Here is a 19,118-nt window from a genome sequence, read left to right on the forward strand (position 1 = left end):
ATCAAAAACCTATTTCAATCCTAGACTTTGGGCAGAATCATCTCAGATTGGCGCTCAGAGTGGTAGCGGGTGGGTAAAACGATGTTTTACCTGCCAGCTACGAGGGCCGGTTTTCATGCCGTACCATCCCAAAACCGCCACACTGTTGATGCATTCCCAGGAAACACGCCGTTACCCTGCCGCTGCATCACGCCGAGAACCATGTTTGAAGTCCAGCCGCAAGCACACATCTCACTGCTTCCAGCTCACCACTGCTGCATGGAAGACGTGGCCCTGAAACCGAAGTAGATTGCAACCCCCCCCAGGTTCAGCGGTGCGTCCCTCAAGCGCCTTTTGGATTCCGTGCAGGCCCGCCGGGATGTTCTCTACCCCTGCTCTGGCCGCAGGATGGGCAGCAACAGCACGGACCTGGCTTGGGAGGCGGTGGTCAGCACCAACGCCCTTCAAAAGAGGACAGCCACCCAGTGCCGCAAGAGGATGAATGGTCTCCGCCATTCCACCAGGTAAGTCACTCTTCGCATCACTCCCAACTCACGCACTCAGAAAGCCATCACACATCCACAGGGCCCTCACTCGCTGCCGGTTCAAGTGACATCACCATTCAGCTGCTCACTCTCACCATCATTGTCCTCAACCCGTTCATGGTACCACTCACTACACACACAGGCCAGGCATAGTTGTCATCTGGCCAGGCAGGCATCCTGCTTACATTCCTCCATCTCTATTCAAGCAGGACAAGCTGGCACACAACAGGTAGAGGTCGCAGACTGGTGGCAGAATGCCCAGAATCAAGGACTTTGAAAACAGAGCCATCCAGCTGGCCGGCAAAGGTCTGGACCGATCTTGTTTTGATGGTGAGGTTGGTGATGCTCTAGCAACTGAGGGTCTAGCAGTGCAACACCAATCAGACAACCATGCTGTGAGTGATGTGTCCTGTTTCACAGGCCACTGTCATACACTAATTATCTCTCCTTGCTTTCACAGGCCTATCTGCCAAACAGCCAACAGAGCGCACAACCCTGGGTTTCCAATCAAGCCCTGAAGAAACCTCTGAAGAGGAATCTGGAGGCACCCTCCCTGAAGTTCCGTCACAGTGCTCACCCACACCCTCCACCAGCGCAAAGACACACTCTTCGGTGGGATGTGGCTTTAGGATAGCCCCGGGAATACAATCTGGTGAGCACATTGCACTGTCCGATCCACAGCAGGTGGAGGCAGGGACTTCCCAGGTTTCTGGCACTCGGAGGATGGCTGTAGGCCAGAACTTTGCTGAATCTGAGTCAGATGACGAGCCCCTGGACTCGGTCATGTCAAAGTTGCTGGAGCTGCAAAAGCAATCTTGGGAACATCAGGAAGGAATGTCCGCTGCACTCCTCAGGTTACAAGGCACGATGGAAGAGTCTGTCGGCCTTCGCTCTGAGGTGATAGCGCCAGCCTGACAACACACCGAGATCAACACTGGTAGGATAGCGTCCGCCATGGAGACCTTAGTCTAGGACTTTGCTCCTGCACTGCAGCCTGGGCTCAGCTCCATCGCTGATGCCATAGTTGGCCTCTAACAGTGTGTACACAAGAGGGGTGCCGGGAAGCTCAATCTCACTCCAGCTACCCCTGCTCCTCAAGGAGTCAGCCTGGGGCCCACAGGCACCCAAAGGGAGGAGGGTCACAGGTGTACATTCTAAGTCCATCTATCCAGGTGACCTCTAGAGTGTCCGGTCCATTTGACTCCCCTCTTCCTGTGACCTCATCAGCTCCAGCATCACAAGCTCAGGAGGGTGCCACTGACACCCAGCAGGACCCCATAAAAAGTCCAGGGGCCTCCACATCTCAGCCCTTCAGAGGACGCCTGCCGAGGTCATCACAGAGAGGGTGTCACAGTCAGCAGGCTGCCTCCACCTCCACTGTGGATGTCAGGAAAAACCAAGACGTCGCGGCAGGGTGAGGTAAGTTAAGGGGAATTAGTTGCACAGCTTGGGCACGGGTGTTAATCACTTATACACACTGTTCACTATTGTCAATAAACTCCCAAGAATGTCTCCCTGTCTATGGCTCCTTGTCCTGATGAGCAGTGCTCTTGTCACTCAGATGTGGAACCCTTTCTGCACAAGATAAAGGCAGGTGTCTCAGTCCAGGGCCTCTTCCTTGTGCTTTGTGCAGCCTTCAGAACAAAATGATGGTCTGGCCTCACACTCCCTGGAAACACTACCCGTGCCTGCACCTCGGCAGTGCTGGTCATTGCTACCAGATGTATTGGGCAGATGCCACAGAGTTCTCTCATTCTCTTGGCACTTTTAAGGAGGGGCTGGCCCCCATCTCTTCAGCATCTGTGACCACTGAAAATCTATGGAGCACTTGGTGGAACTTTGATGTCCCTGCATTGTTTGAGTGAGCAGAGAAGCTAAAAGCCCAACTCCAATCATATCAATGTGGCTGCGCCTGAACTGTCTCAGTTGCAGAGGAAACTATATGCAGGTTTCCCGAATGTGTGGCCACTTCCCTCACCCTGAATGCTTGTGCACTATATTCAACGGCAGGCCCTTGGCCCCCAGCCCCCCAACAAATCGCCTCAAAGGCAGGACAGCCCTTGCCCCCACCTCTCTCTCCCTTCAACATCACTTCAATAGCAGGGCTGTGCTTGCTCCCGCCTCATATCTCCTCAACAGCAGGGTTGCCCTTTACCCCAGCCGCCCCCAGCGCCCCTCAAGCTTGAAGTCCAACAGTCGGCCCTGGCGAGCGCTGCACATCGTTGCTGTGGACTCACCTCTGAGTTCCCGTCAAAGTGCAGGCCACCAAGTGCATACCTTCTATGTGCTGTTGTGAAACATGTCGGTGTGTTTTCCCACTGACATGGATGGACAATCCAGTGGGGGTGGAGGGGAACGATTCCGGCGGGCTGGCCTGGTAACGATATGCTGATGTATTGCAACGAGGTTCCTGACTTTTGAAGGCGGGAAACGCCAGCAGCGGGCTGAATGGACGATTACAAACTGCTTTCCTGCCATCGTAAAACTGATCATGCTACCAACCACACCTAATGCCAGCAGGCACGGAAAATTCTGTCCATTAACATCACCCATGTTTCAGTCATTCAGCCCTCTAGCCCTGTGCTATCTCCCCATCTACTCCAGTCCTTTTCACAGCTCTTCTTCAATATTCCTTCATAATTTTCTTACAGAAGTGCTTATCTAAGTCTTTCTTCAATGCTTTAATTGTTCCATAGATCTTCACAGCACAAGAGGAGGCCATTTGGCTCATCATGCACCTTCATTTCGTTGCCAAAGGTACTGGTTCTTACCTCCAAAAGAAAGATTTGCATTTATATAGCATCTTTCATGACCGCCGGATGTCCCAAAGTGCTTTGCACCCAATGAAGTACTTTTGAAGTAGCGTCACTGTTGTAATATACGAAAAGCAGCAGCCAATTTATGCACAGCGATCTCCCACAAACAGCCACGTGATAATGACCAGATAATTCATTTTTGTAATGTTTACTGAGGGTTAAACATCAGCCAGAAAACCAGAGATGACTTCCCTGCTCTTCTTTAGAATAGTGCCATGCGATGTTTTACATCAACTGAGAGGGCAGTTGGGTCTTTGGTTTAATGATTCATCTGGAAGGTGGCATGTCTGATAGTGCAGTGCTGCCTTGCTACTGCGAAGGCCCATTGTGAGGGAGAGATAGGTAGAAGTTGAAGGTTCAATGAACTAGTTGAGGTGGAAAAGCAAAAATGCAATTGGGCGTGGATTAGAGTGGGAATATAATTGGCAATCTTAAATGGACGCTTCAGAGGTGATGTTGGATGCAGCGCATTCATGTTCTAACACGCATACTGGAGTTTTCTACCTATGGGCTTTTCCTCTTATTAAAATGAATGATTGGAAAATCATGGCCTCAAGAGCATTGTAATAGAAAACCCTGGCTCATAACTTCACATAGCTGTCCCAATGGCAGGGGCAGATTGAGGGTGTGGGGCTTAAGGTGGGGAAGAACAGACTTGAGGTTCCTCACAGGAAGCTGGGGAGGAGGAAATCAGAAGGTCAATCACCTTGGCCCCACTTTCATAACCTTCTCATCAACCATTAGTAGAACCCTGGGAGCAAGTTACCCTCCACTTAGAAATAAAGGGGTCATAACAGGAACTACTCACTAAAAGAAAACTAACTTTTGTTAAGGTGGGTTTTGGGCATATCACAAGTTTCTAACTTCCTCTGTATGCTGTGCAATGGTTGCTGTGCTTGTGTTTTCTAACTGCCTGTGCTACTTAATCCAGTAATAATCTAATTTGCTTAAATCAGATTAGTAACTGTGTTAGTATAGTGGAGTCAGAAATTTAAAACACCTGTCATTTAAAAAAAAACAGAATAAAACAAAACCCATTTTCAACCGGAGGCAAAACACCTCTGCAGAAACTGTATCACACCACAGGCCATATCCTCCGGATCATCGGAGACCAGACGTCCGACTGAAGATGTGCGTCGGGACCCTGTGGAAGTCCTGATGCATGGACCCATGAGGGAATTGCAAAGGGAGTTTCCACTTCCAAAGGGCAATTCCCCTGCTCCCCCGGGAATCTCTGCAAATGTCTCACTCTAACTCAGAGTCGGAGACTTGGGACAGTTCTACGGTACTTACCTGAATATAGGGAGGTTATGCTTCAGTTATACAGGGCGCTGCTGACACCACATCTGCAATGCTGTGTACAGCACTGGTCTCCTTATTTAAAGAAACATGTAAATGCAATGGAAGCAGTTCAGAAAAGGTTTCCTAGACTAATACCAGGATTGGGTGGGTTGTCTTATGAGGAAAGGTTGGACAGGTTAGGCTGGTATCCACTGGAGTTCAGAAGAGTAAAAGGTGACCTTTAAGATCCTGGGGGTTCTTGACAGGGTGGATGTGGAGAGGATATTTCCTCTTGTGGGAGAATCTAGAACTAGGGGTAACAGTTTAAAAATAAGGGGTTGCTCATTTAAGACCGAGACGAGGAGAAATTTCTTTTGAGGGCCATAAGTCTTTAAAACTTTTTTCCTCAAAAGGTGGTGGAAGCAGAGTCATCGAATATTTTTAAGACAGAGCTGGGTAGGTTCTTGATTAACAAGGGGGTGAAAGGTTAGAACCGTAGAAAAGTTACAGTGCAGAAAGAGGCCATTCAGCCCTTCATGTCTGTGCCAGCCAAAAAGAGATAAAAGACTCTAGCCGCTCATTTTAACCCCACTTTCAAGCATCTGGTCCATAGCCTTGCAAGTTACAGCACTTCAGATGCAGATCCAGGTACCTTTTAAATGAAACTCAGCAGGTCTGGCAGATCGGCGGAGAAGAAAAGAGTTGACGTTTCGAGTCCTCATGACCCTTCGACAGAACTAGGCGAATCTGAGGACTCGAAACATCAACTCTTTTCTTCTCCGCCAATGCTGCCAGACCTGCTGAGTTTTTCCAGGTAATTCTGTTTTTGTTTTGTATTTCCAGCATCCGCAGATTTTGTTTTTACCTTTTAAATGAGTTGAGCAGTTCAGCCTCAATCACCCATTTAGACAGTGAATTCCAGACACCCACCACCCTCTGGGAGAAAAGGTTTTTCCTCATGTCCCCTCTAAGCCTTCTACCAATCACCTTAAGCCTATGCTGCCTGTTAATTGACCCCTCAGCTCGTGGAACCTATGTAGGCCCCTCATAATTTTGTACTCCTCAATTAAGTCACCTCTTAGCCTCCCCTGTTCTAAGGAAAACAACCATAGCCTATCCAATCTCTCCTCATAACTGAAATTTTCAAGCCCTGGCACATTCATGTAAATCTCCTCTGCACTCTCTCCAGATCAATTATGTCTTGTGGTGACCAGAGCTGTACACAAAATTCCAGCTGTGGCCTTACCAGCATTTTATACAGTTCCATCATTCCATCCCTGCTTTTGTATTCAATACCTCGCCCACTAAATGAAAGCATTCCATACGGTTTCTTGACCACCTTGTCCACCTGTCCTGCCACCTTCAAGGACCTGTGGACATGCACTCCAAGGTCTCTCACTTCCTCAACCCCTCTTAACAACTTTCCGTTTATTGAGTATTCCCTTGCTTTGTTTGCCTTCCCCAAATGCATTACCTCACATTTCTCTGGATTGAATTTCATTTGCCACTTCTCCGCCTACTCAACCAAACCATTGATATCTTTCTGGAGTTGACAGCTATCTTCTTCGCTATCAACTACACAGCCAATTTTTGAGGCATTGCAAATTTCCCAATCATGCCTCCCACATTTAAGTCTAAATCATTAATATATACAACAAACAGCAAAGGCCTCAACACTTAGCCCTGTGGAACACCACTGGAAACCGTTATCTATTCGCAAAAATATCTATCAACCATTACCCTTAGTTTCCTGTCACTGAGCCAATTTTGGATCCAACTTGTCATCTTACCCTGTTGTCCCATGAGATCTCACTTTCCTGACTAGTCTGCCATGTGGGACCTTGTCAAATGCCTGAAATCCATGTGGACAACATCCACTGCATTACCTTCATCAATCCTCCTGGTTACTTCCTAAAAAATACTATTAAGTTAGTAAGACACGATCTTCCCCTTAAAAAACCATGCTGACCATCTCCGATCAATCCATGTCTTTCTAAGTATCAGTTTATTTTGTCTCAGAATTGTTTCTAATAATTTGCTCACCACCGATGTAGATTGACCGGCCTATAATTTCCTGGCTTATCCCTCGTATCCTTTTAAAATAATGGACCTTGCCTATCTAGTGAGGATTGGAAAATGACCCTCGGTGTATCCAATATTTTCTCCCTGGCTTCCTTCAAACACCTGGGATATAATCCATCTGGCCCTGGTGATTTATCCACCTTAAGGATGCCAGTCCCTCCAGTACTTCCTCTCTCACTATGCTTATATATCTAATATTTCCCACTCCTCCTCTTTAACTAGAATGTCTGTATCATCCCTCTCCTTAATGAAGACAGAGACTAAGTACTCACTGAGAACCCTGCCTACATCTTCTGCATTAACCCACAAATTACCATGTACATCTCTGATAGGCTCTACCTTTTCCTTAGTTATTCTCTTGCTCTTAATGTACTGGTAAAACATCTTAGGATTTTCTTTGATTTTACCTATCAATATTTTTTTGTGTCCTCTCCTTACTTTCCTAATTTCCATTTTTACCTCATCCCTCTACTTTCTATACTGCTCTCGGCTTTCTACAGTATTAAATTTTGTGTGATCGTCAGAAGCTTTACTTTTCGGCTTTATCTTGGCCTGTATGCTTCTGGATAACCAGTGGGCTCTAGATTTGACAGTACCACCCTTTTTCTTTGTGGGGACATGTCTACACTGTGCCGTAGAATCTCACCTTTGAATGTCTCCCACTGATTTGGCAGCTTTTCCTTCTAATAGCTGTATCCAGTCCAGCTCACCTCTCAGCTTTATAAAATTTGTCTTCCCCCAGTTCAGAACTTTTACTCCTATTCTATCCTTGTCCTTTTCCATAATGACACTAAATCTAGCTATATTATGGTCACTGTCTCCAAAATGGTCCCCCATTGCTACTTCATCCACTTGCCCAGCTTCATTTTCTAAGACTAAATCTAGAATTGTGCCTCCTCTCATTGGGCTGGTTAAGTGCTGGCTAAAAAAGTTCTCTTGAATGCAGTTCAAAGATTTTGTGCCTCTGTGTCCTTCACACTCTTCACACCCCAATTGATATTAGGGTAGTTGAAGTCCCCAACAATTTCTGCCCTATTATTTTTGCACTCAGAAATCTGACTACATATTTGCTTTCCTAACTCTCTTCCACTATTTGGGGGTCTATAGTACACTCCCAGCAATGTGGCTGCCCCTTTTTTTATTTCTGATCTCAATTTATTTGGACTCATTTGATGTTTTGTTTGTTGTATCATCCCCCTCACAGCTGTAATTGATTCTGTACCAATAATGCTACACCCCCACCCTTTTTATCCCCCTCCCTATTCTGCCTGAAAATGCTATATCCAGGAATGTTGAGATGCAATTTTTGCCCCTCTAAGTTTTCATTATAGCAATGATATCATGCAGCCGTGTGTCCATCTGTGCCCTCAGCTCATCGGCTTTATTTGCTATACTCCTTGCATTTACATGTATACCTTTTAACACTGCGAAATTCCTGTGCTGTACACTTTTTAACCTGTGCTGCTTCTGTCTTTCAGAGTCACTAATTCACCATCTCTCATTCCCTGCTCTGAATTTGCCCTCAGGTTCCTGTCTACCTGCCAATCTAGTTTAAACCCTTCCCAACAGCACCAGCAAATCTCCTTGTGAGGAAATCCATCACAGTCCTGTTCAGGTGTAGAACATATGGTTTGTACAGGCCCCACCTTCCCCAGAACCAGTACCAATGCCTCATAAATCTGATGTCCTCCCTCCTACACCGCTTTCCAGCCATGTGTTTATTTGCTCAATTCTCCTATTTCTATACTCACTTGCATGTGGGACTGGGAGTAAACCTGAGATTTCTGCTTCAGAGGTCCTGCTTTTCAATCTCCTTCCTAGCTCCCTAAAGTCTTTATCCCCTTTCCTACCTAAGCCATTAGCACCATGACCTCTAACTGATCACCCTGCCCCAGAAGAATGTGTTGCAGCCGTTCTATTTCATCCATGCCCCTGGCAAAAGGGAGGCAACATATCATCCTGGAGTCACATCTACAGCCACAGAAACCCCTGTTTGTTCCCCTAACTAACAAATTCCCTGTTACTACTGCTCTTCCCCTTCTCTTTCTCCCCTCCTGAATAGCAGAGTTGCCGGCAGTGCCATAAACCTGGCTCTGACTGCAGTCCTGAGAGGAACCGATGCCTTCACCCATATCCAAAACAGAAAACCGATTGTGAGCAGGGGCTCCAGGGGATTCCTACACTACCTTCCTAATTTTCTTTGATTGCCTGGCGGTCAGCCATTCCCTTTCCGCCTCCAGGCTCCTAAGCTGTGGTGTGACCACCTCTTTGGATGTGCTGTCTACGTAGCTCTAAGCCTTGCGGGTGCACCACAGTGACTCCAGTCACCTCTCCAGCTCCAAAACCCAGAGTTGAAGGTTCTGCAGCTGGTGACACTTACTGCATGTGTGGTCATCAAGGACACTGGTAGCATCCACAACTTCCCACATGTTACAAGACACACATTCCACACGACCGAGATGTCCTGCCATGGCCTTAATTTACCACCCTTATTTCACTTTGGTTTACTTACAAAACTTTATTTTACCTGGCCTCTACTTAACTTTACTTCCCTGTTGCCTGTGTTTACTTAAATGTAAGTAGCCCCTTCTGTTAAAAAAAAACACGTGCTTTTCTAATTCCCAGTTACTTGATGGCACTCCTGACAGCAGCTTCTCACCAACCAATGAAATTATATTTCTCCTATGATGTTGGATGCTAGGTGCTGCTGACTCCCTGTCCCAGGGTCCTCCTCTTGCAGGTATCAGGGGTAGGCAGGAAGGTGGGCTGAGGTTAGAATCAGATCAACCATATCTTACTGAAAGGCGGAGCAGGCTTGAGGATAGAGTGGCCTACCCCTGCACCTAATTCATCTGTTCACATGTATGTAAATGATAAACAGATCAAAACCTTGCCTAATACATGGGTAACTACACAACTAACCCCCCAAGTGCATCCACCCACCCCGCAACCCCCCCCCCCCCCCCCCACCTCACCCAGCCTCCCAGCTTTCAATACCGCTGCTCTGAAGATCCAGGCCCACATTATCCATCGTTCGAAATAAGGCTGACCTTCAAACACACTCTTGAACAAAAATCTCTCCAAACTTTAATTACGTAAGGAAACACATGATCGCTAGAGTTAAGGAAAAAAACTGAAATGGGACTCATTTTTTTTCATTGTATCTTTGTAACCATTCCAATCACTACGTTAAAGATTGCCCAACAGAATCAGAGGCTATCAGGGATTATTGGCCGCAAGGCATGGTTGAATGCTGGATTGAAACTGATACAGTTTCAAATCCTAGGTAAATCTTACTTTATTCCCTCTAGGTTTAAGTAGCAGGAGATTGTGGATGCTTGACAACTGATCAATTCATGGCAGAAGTTAAATAATTCTTAAAGGTTATGGAACTGGAAGGATATATTTAAACATTGACTGGAATCTTATGCATGGATCTCATGAAAACAATACATAAGAAACAAATAAGCCCAATACGGTTAGTTGTCTTTTAATTTATCAGCCCCATCTATCCATTTTCTGGCCACTATCTTTTATATCCATTTGGACTGTCTGCTTTAACAGCTGTACCTGACAATTTATTGCACATTTCAATCACACTTTGAGCGCAAAATGTTTCACCTGCCTTCTGTCTATACCTATAGCTTCATCAGCAGCTGGTGGCTTCCTGGTATTTGAGCTCTACAACATGGTGGGCACTAAAACAGCACTGCAGTTTGTGGGAGCATGCTGTGCGCAAATTGGCTGTTTCACAACAGTGACTATAGTTTAAAGGACTTTCATTGGCTGTAAAGCACGTTGGGACACCCTGAGGTCATAAAAGTTGCTAAATAAATGCAGGTTAATTCTTTCTTTGTTTTTTTCAGGGGTGTGGGCATCGCTGGCAAGGCCAGTCTTTGAGGCTGCCCATCTCTAATTACCCTTGAACTGAGTGGCTTGCTGGGCCATTTCAGAGGGCAGTTAAGAGTCAACCACATTGGACCTGGAGTCACACGTAGGCCAGACCAGGTAAGGATGGCAGATTTCCTTCCCTAAAGGGCAGTAGTGAGCCAGGTGGCTTTTTACAACAATCATTGGTAGCTGTCACGGTCACCATTCCTGCGACTTGCTTTATATTTAAGATTTATTAATTGAATTTACATTCCACCAAGCTACCATGATGGGATTTGAACCCACATCCCCAGAGCATTAGCCTGGGCCTCTGGATTACTCATCCAGTGACATTATCCTTATGCCACCATCTCCTCCTAGTCAACTTCTGAGAGGATCAGGTTTTAAAGCAAGATGAAGGGTGGTGATTAGAAGTTTGCAAAGCAAATTGAAATATCTTACATGGTCTTTAGCAAGTTGGAACAGTGTATGTCTCCTGTCTAATCAGATACTTGCACCTGACATGGCTAATTGTGGGATTTTTAAGAATATTCATTTATGGGATGTGTTTCGCTGGCTAGGCCAGCATTTGTTGCCGACCCTAATTGCCCTTGTTCAGAGGGCATTCAAGAGTCACATTGCTGTGGATCTGGAGTCACTTGTGGGCCAGCTCAGGTAAGGACAGCAAATTTCCTTCCCTAAAGGACATTAGTGACAATCATCAATGGTTTCATGGTCATTATCAGACTTTTAATTCCAGATTTTTATTAAGTTCCAATTTCACCATCTGCCATAGTGGGATGCAAATATTATGCCGGATCACTAGAATAGTAGTCCAGTGATAATACCTCAATGTCACGTTATCAGGCTCTGAGAAAATGACATTGACATAAGCACTGGTTCACTGTAAAATTGGGCGGGCGAGCTTAGGAGACTTTTTTTTATACACAGAATGTTGTTAGAACATTGAAGACCCCACCAGCAATATATAATCCTTAATAGCATTTAAAAGAAAGTGGATAAATTGTTATGATCTGAAATGCCCTGCCTAAAAAGGCGATGGAAGCAGATTCAATAGTAACTTTCTAAATGGGGTATATCCCTGAAAGGGGAACAAAAAGTAGTTGCAGAGCTACGGAGAGAGAGTGGGGAAGTGGGACTAATTGGATAGCTCTTTCCAAGAGCTGACACAGGAACAATGGGCTCAATGGCTTCCTTCTGAGCTATATTATTCGGTGACATAACTTGATCAGCCTGCTGAAAATTTAATGCTAGCCCTTGATTTCCAAAGATGGCTGGGAGCTTGAGCAGGATTGATTGAACAGTCTTTAGGCCCCGATTATTGTAACACAGGAGGATGCAATGCTTTCAAAGCCAACCGACCTGAAAGGAAGACATGCATATAGGACCCTGGGGTTAAAAGAAGGATAAAACCAAACTAAATCGCCTGGCAGGTCATGTTCAAAGATCCATTATTTGAAAGGAAAATTATTTTTATGTTTAAGGTAAACAGCTCCGAGAGCAGAGAGTGGGATCGATGTCCGCTGCAGGTAACTAAATCAGCTTATGAGAGCAGCCAAAGGATATCGCAGGCAGGATGGAGTTTAGGGTTTAGGGAAGTGCAATATTCTTTTTCAGCTGTTTTGTGAGCTAAAGGAAGATTGCATGTGCCATTGAAGAATTCTATAGGGCAGGTTTCAGTGATATATATATATATACGGCTTACTCCTGCTCCTGTATTCCTACATATACAGCAATATAAGAGCAGGAGCAAGCCATATATATGTGTGTGTATATATATATATATATATATATATATATAAAAAAGCCATCATTTGCAACCATGCAAATAGGCAACTTAAGTGATAGAATAAGAAAAATCAAATTAAAGTTATAAAATCTATTCTTTTTCATTATGTCTGTAGCAATTGAAAGTTTGGGTAGGATTTTGCCCTATGGGTCACAACCCTGACTTTGGGGTCAAATAGGGGTCATGGCCCCAAATGAATAGCCTGGAAATGATTTTCCCAGTGACCAGAAGGGCGGACTTGCCATCCTTAGGCAGGCTCTCAAAGCTGGAGGGCCAATAGGAGTCCCTCCAGCTTGGAAGGAGCAGCAGCCTGCCATTCAGGTAAGAGGGAGAGAGAAGGCATTCCATTCTGATACGTCCTAATGCGCATTTCAAGGTATAAATAGCCACAACGGCTGGGCCACCACTGTGGAAGGGAAACTTCTTCACAAAGTGCCTGTGGCTGCAGCTGTGGCCAGGCAGACATGGGCGGGCGTCAAAACCTGCCTGAACTTGTTGCACCCGGGACTGACCCTGGAAGGCTGCTTCCAAGCAAATGGCCTAGTCCCTGGTGCCTTGGGGGGGCCCAGCAGGCTGACTGGAAAATTCCAGTCAGGCTCTGAAATGGCCTTAATAGGCCATCAAACTATCTCAATAGACTACACATTGATTGCTGGTGGGTTGCCTTTCCGATCCCTAGCCTGCCTAAGAGGAAACTGGTTTGATGTCAACCTCCATGCCAGCCAATGGCACGTATATCTGCACGCAACCACCCACCTCCACTTTGCCCCATATGGGGACATAAATATTCCCCTTTACTACAATTCACTGAAACAAAGTAGATATGCGATAACTGTCTGTGTTCTATACATCGCGTGCATATGATTTTACACAGTCTTTTAATTGAGTGCCTGAACTAGTTGGGAGGCCGCTTTACATTTGAGTCTGCACCAACTGCAGGCCATTTGCACGCACAAATTTGTACCAAGTGGTGAACTGCTGAAGCAGGTGTCCTCAATGGGGAACTGTTGGAGGCTGCCTCAAAATGGCCTGGAACATTTTCTTGCAGGGAGTTTTTAGTTTGGGGCCAGGAGACGCGGGAACGTCCTGGGAAGCTTGCCGACTGCATTCTAAGGACAGCCCGGAATCTTGAAATGGTCCAGGAATGCAACCGCTCTTACCATACATGTGAAAAAATCAAAAGAAATAAACCCCACATGCTGACCTCTTTGCTGCATTGCAATACCCTGGAATTATGTACGCAACACTGTTATTCCAAAGTTTGAAGAGTTCAGGTGGGCATAGTGGACATTGCATGAATTTAAAAGCACCGCCATGATAGTACGCACAGCAGAAAGACAAAAACACCAAACAACGTGGCTTCCAAAATGCGAGAGGTCTGAGATTTCATTTGGTGACCAAGAGCTTTCCTCAGCTAGGTATGGTCATTGTAGTATAACTGACATCTCAGTGTAATTAAGGTGAAGTTGTTGTTTAATAGACAGCAATCCATAGGAAAAGGAGGCAAAGTACAGAAAAAATTGTCTTAGTTCATTTACCATCTTTAGTCTCGCTGCAACTTTTTGCTCCCACCTACACATTCACTGTGCCACCTAACTTGGTGTCATCACCAATCTTAGATATTCGGCTTACTATAACTTCATCAGTCAAGATAAATATAAGAAAAAAGGAAGGCATTAATACAAATCCCTGGGGAAAACCACTCGTCATATTGTGCCAATTGAGTACACATCCACCATCCCTACCCTGTCTGCCCTCCCACCTAATCAATTCCAATGTCACTAGGTTAACAACAATTCAATGCACTCTCATTTTTGTTCACAGTCACTTATATGTAACCTTATCAAATCCCTTCTGTAAGCCCATATAAATAACATCCACAGACCTACCAAGCAAATTTCTCCCATACAGGGATATATGAAACAAGAAAAGCAAGGAATTGCTTGCAATCACAAGGTATAGACAATGTCAAGAGTGATGTGTCACAGAAAAGGGTACAGATGACTGAAGTGGACTAGGCTACTTCAGAACTAATAACCTCAGGGCGAATTCATTCATTCCCCCATTATCACAGATGAGCTGATTGATAGGAATTTAGTCATTGGTAGTCAGGCTTCGATTGGGAAACCAGCACTGATTTAACAACTGTACTTCTGGGACGGTGAAAAGACCATCGTTCCAGAGGAAAGAACCCGAACCTGATCTTTGAAGGAAAAAAAACGATTTGTCTGACAGGAGACATCTAACGCTTTGTGTTACAACTTGGAGCATCCTAGAGACCTGCCATATCAAATTTCCCAGAAGATGAAGCAGACCCACTCAGGTGATGCAACTGACAGATCTGTCTCCAGCTACCATTTATTTCAGCCCCTTTTGGATGCCAGTCACAACATTGCAACATAGTCATGAACGTGTATTCGTTGTGACTGAAGTGTCTGGCAGCCCGCAGAGGCAGTTTACTGAGAGGGAGGGGGAGCACTTTAGGTTGACAGCACTTTACCCTCGAGAGTGATGTTCTTCTTTGTAATTTTGTGCCGTAAATACAATCTAAAAAGTTAATCAGATTAAAAGAGTGTTGTCTGATGGCGGAATGGAATGGCAAAATGAGGGTTCAAACCTAATCGGTGCGGGTCTTAGCCAACAATGGAAGAATCAAATGGAGCCATGCTACTCCTTCACAGGGAAAGGCAGCAAGACAGAGAGTGATGGTGATGTGTTACAGTTCACCCGGGGAGTCTAAGTTACTGTGTTGTATGTTGTGGCCTGGAGCTATGGATAGTGATGGCACAGTCTCCAATATTAATTCCATCACATGGCTAACCAGGAATTGCTCCAACTCCTATTGCCTGCTATTGGTGTGTGTCGGGAAGATTTACAGGTTGATACTCCATCTATTTGGCCTCGTTATGAAGGCACCTTCCTTGGCCATCAAGTCCTGGCTTGGAACTTGAACCCAGAGCTTGTGGCTCAGAGGCGGGGACGACACCTAATGTGCTGCAAGACCTCCTAGCCAGAAAGGTAAACAACCCAAATTCTCTCTCAGGGTCTCAAAACAGCAGAATTCCTTACCTCCCTCATCCTTCCCTCCCTTCTGCAATTGGCAGGCTGCTGAAACTTGGCATCAACTTGTAACCAGTTCCTGCATTTATCTCCTTTCCCCTTTCACTGGTTTGAATGTTGGTCAAATCCTGGCGTGTGTGTGTGCGTGTGTATATATGTGTGTGTGTGTGTATATGTGTGTGTGTATATGTGTGTGTGTGTGTGTGTGTGAGTGAGTGTTGGTGTGTGTGTGTGTGTTGGTGTGTGTGTTTGTGTGTGTGTGTGTGTGTGAGCGTTGGGGGGTGTGTGTGTGTGTGTGTGTGTGTGTTGGTGTGTGTGTGTTGGTGTTTGTGTGTGTGTGTGTTGGGCTTGCCGAAACCTTGTCATTGAGGAATGAAAAATTATCAATTGCATTTATTTCTGTTTTAGGCAGCTTCACGCCCAGCTGCAGCCTTCTGCCCCTAGTTGGATTGAAATGTTTTGATTTCAAAATTTCGTGCTGGATTTTGCTGGAACAGAGAATCTTGTGGTATGTAGTATTAGGGTGTTTGGGAATGTAAGGGTTACTGTGGGACTGGGAAAACAGCACCGCCCACATTATGATGCAGAGACAGTCACATGGGAGTAGTAGAGTGTAGTCATGAGTCTGGTAGAAGTCGGCATGAAGATAGCGCCTGGTCAAGACTGTATCCTATATCTTTGTATATAGTTATGTGCTATTAATAAACAATTATTGTTCAACCATACAAGCCTCTAGACCTCTTCATGAGACAACGTACAACCTTACAACTTGGTGTGATTATGAGAAAGGGAAAAATGCATCAGAAAGAACGCGTTGGAACAAAAAAAATCACATCTGTAAAATCTCTGAAAGGAGTTCACAAACTGAAGGAATGAGACTCCAAACTTTTCAAATGTTTACTTTCTGGGGAAAAAGAGGTTCTTTGGCAGACATTAACAATAACATATTGCTAAAAGGGTACTTAATAAAGACCATGTTCATTTGTCAAAAGTTCAACTAGGGCCTACCAAGGCAAAAAGGTATATTTCCTGGGTATCCCAGGGCCTTAGCCATAGTTCCCTCAACATGGGGAACAGAGAGGAAAAGGAGAAGATTTGCCCATGATCCTTCCTTCTAAATTTTGCTGGTCTTTCAAAATGGGACAGAATGCCACTAAAAGCAGTTTTTACTTCAATTTCCTAGGGGGCCCCCATGGGGATCCACGCAAGTCACAGAAGATTAGGCCCTTGGTTTGAAATGTTAAAGTTCACATTGAACACACAAGATTAGAACCGTGGGCATCAACTCTGAAAATTTGGATTAAAGCTGTTAAGACACACTATTGTCTCAGAATGTCACAGTACCATTCATCTCTGTCAGCGTCGCAGTTACAGTGATACTTGGTATCCAAGCAGCTCTCCTCCAATCCACAGGCACATTTCTGAACGCCTGGTGATGAACCTCCCCAGTAAGTTTGCTTCTCATTAGTCCTCCCAATCCACCAGGTCAATGGTATCCCATCTGAAAGAAAATATAAATATATCATAGAACTTGACAACATATTTGGAATTTTATGGGTTTGAAACAATCTTAGGTTTTGAGGACAAAAATTACTTTGTTTAAAGAAAGGTAATTCACAACTTGTTTATTTGTCTTTCCTCTGGACACAAGTTGCAAAATGTGCAAGCTGTATATCATTAATCTTATACAAAACCTTTCTTCAAGCATGAAATGCACAGACGCTTAATCTTTTACAGGCTATTGCAACAAACTGGAATGCAGCCAGATAGTGAAAATAAAAACAAAATGGTTGTGATTGTATGATCTCTTCATTGTATCAACAAGTATGAAGATATAAATGTTAAGAGCATTATCATTGAACAGTTGGTCTAATGATGTTTGCTCCAAGATTTTGTCCAAACTCTCATCATTAAAAAATAATTAAAACACATTTGATCATCACCTAGGAACCAATATTTCCATTGTCTCTGGGGCTTGCTAATTACACAGCATTTAGAGAACAGAAAGTGGCCATTTGACCCAACTGGTTCAGTGTTTGTGCTCCACATGAACATCCCCTCACAATCTTCACCTCCTCCTATCACATTAACCTCCTATTTCTATCTTCCTCGTGTTTATGTAGCTTCCCTTTAAACACAACTATATTGGACTCATGTGGTAGCGAACAACATGCTCTGCGTGGGTAAAAAGGCTTCTCTTGAAATCCCTCTTGGTTTTATTAGTGACTATTTCATATTTAGGACCCCTAGATTTGAACTCCCCCACAAGTGGAAACTTGTTGTCTATGCTTATTCCATCAAAACCTCTATAATTTTAAAGGCCCTTATTAAACCACCTTCTCCATATTCACTTTTCTAAGCAAAGAGACCCAGCAGTTCACTTTCTCCTGATAATTATAACTGCTTAGTTCTGATATCAATCCTGTAAATCTTTTTTGCGCCTTCTCCAGAGCCTCTATACTCTTTTCATTTCGTACGTTGGTTGTGTGGTTGCCGGCTTCTGGTATGCGTGGCCTATCTCATCTAGAGAAGACTGTGGGCGGGATTTTCTGCTAGCTCCTGCCGGCGGGGATCTTCCAGTCCCACCATAGTCAACGGGGATTTGAATGGCTCACCGTATCCGCCGTGGGGGGAGCCTGCCACTGTCGGGCCAGAAAATCCTGGTCTGTAGTCTTTCCCTGGTGCTTGTTTCAAACTTGTTTATGAGCAAAATGGCCGGGATTTTCCAGGCCCACCTTCCGGGTCCCACTTTGGGGGGGGGGGGGAGGGGGGGGATGCAGTGAGCCAGTTAAACGTCTACCGACTTGTGGCAGGAGTGGATGATCCTGATCCTGGCAGTGGGCGAGACCGTAAAATCCCACCCTATGTATAAAATTGGTCACAGGGTAGAGGATGTCTCTCATGAGTGCAGACTGTTCCTTCTGCTCCACAGAGTCTCTAGTACGAGTTACTAGAATGTTTAGCCTAGCTTTGCTACCTTTCAATTCTATTCCTTTAGAAACGAACCCAGTATTTTGTTTTCATTTTTATGGCCTGTTAGCGACGTTCATGTCCCATGAACAATTTAACGAAAACCTTGCCCACTCTCTCTGTTGCTTGTTCTAATAAATCAATGGGTTTGTCGTATTCCCAGCTACTGTAACGTACAACCCAAGATGTGCGTCGGGACCCCGTGGAAACCTCCCCTCACCCCTCACCCGATGCTCCAGCGCTGCGGTGGAGTTCTTTGTGGGGCTGTATATTCCGCATTCCTGACGTAGCCGGGCTCAGGGGACCCAGCCAGAAACGCGGGGCAGCATCAGGGCACAGAAAAGTACACGTGGAGCGGCAACCTGATGATGACTGTCACTTCGTGGAAGATCCAGGCCAACATTTCCCATTTTTATTATATGGCCGGGATGGGAAGTTGATTGGTTCACACACTGGTGCTCTTTGGGAGTTGGGGAACTTTGGCCTAGAAATTCAATCGCATGTAACCATCCAATATGCTGACCGGATGGGACCTGTTGGAAGTTTGCTACACACTATATCGGCAGAGGCAGAAATAGAGGCATATACAAACAGGGAGGCCAAACACCTATTTATGGCCCTCCTTGTAAAATCAGGCTGCCCCAAACATAACCAGGCAGATAAGTTCAGGAAGACATAGTCCACATGATACCTAACCAGTCGTCC

At 45.2% G+C, this 19,118-nt stretch overlaps 1 protein-coding gene across 1 annotated transcript in view; it reads right to left on the reverse strand.

Moving 5' to 3' along the window:
- The window catches only part of LOC121284659 (contactin-associated protein-like 5), a 1,009,875-nt gene that overhangs the window by 262,658 nt on the left and 728,099 nt on the right, over positions 1-19,118 (reverse strand). Inside the window, exon 14 of the mRNA XM_041200217.1 lies at positions 16,788-16,944. Within this exon, the coding sequence (XP_041056151.1) occupies positions 16,788-16,944 (157 nt within the window). The remainder of the gene's footprint in view (positions 1-16,787; positions 16,945-19,118) is intronic.

Source organism: Carcharodon carcharias, chromosome 12, assembly GCF_017639515.1.
Source record: "Carcharodon carcharias isolate sCarCar2 chromosome 12, sCarCar2.pri, whole genome shotgun sequence".
Classification (NCBI taxonomy): Eukaryota; Metazoa; Chordata; class Chondrichthyes; order Lamniformes; family Lamnidae; genus Carcharodon; species Carcharodon carcharias.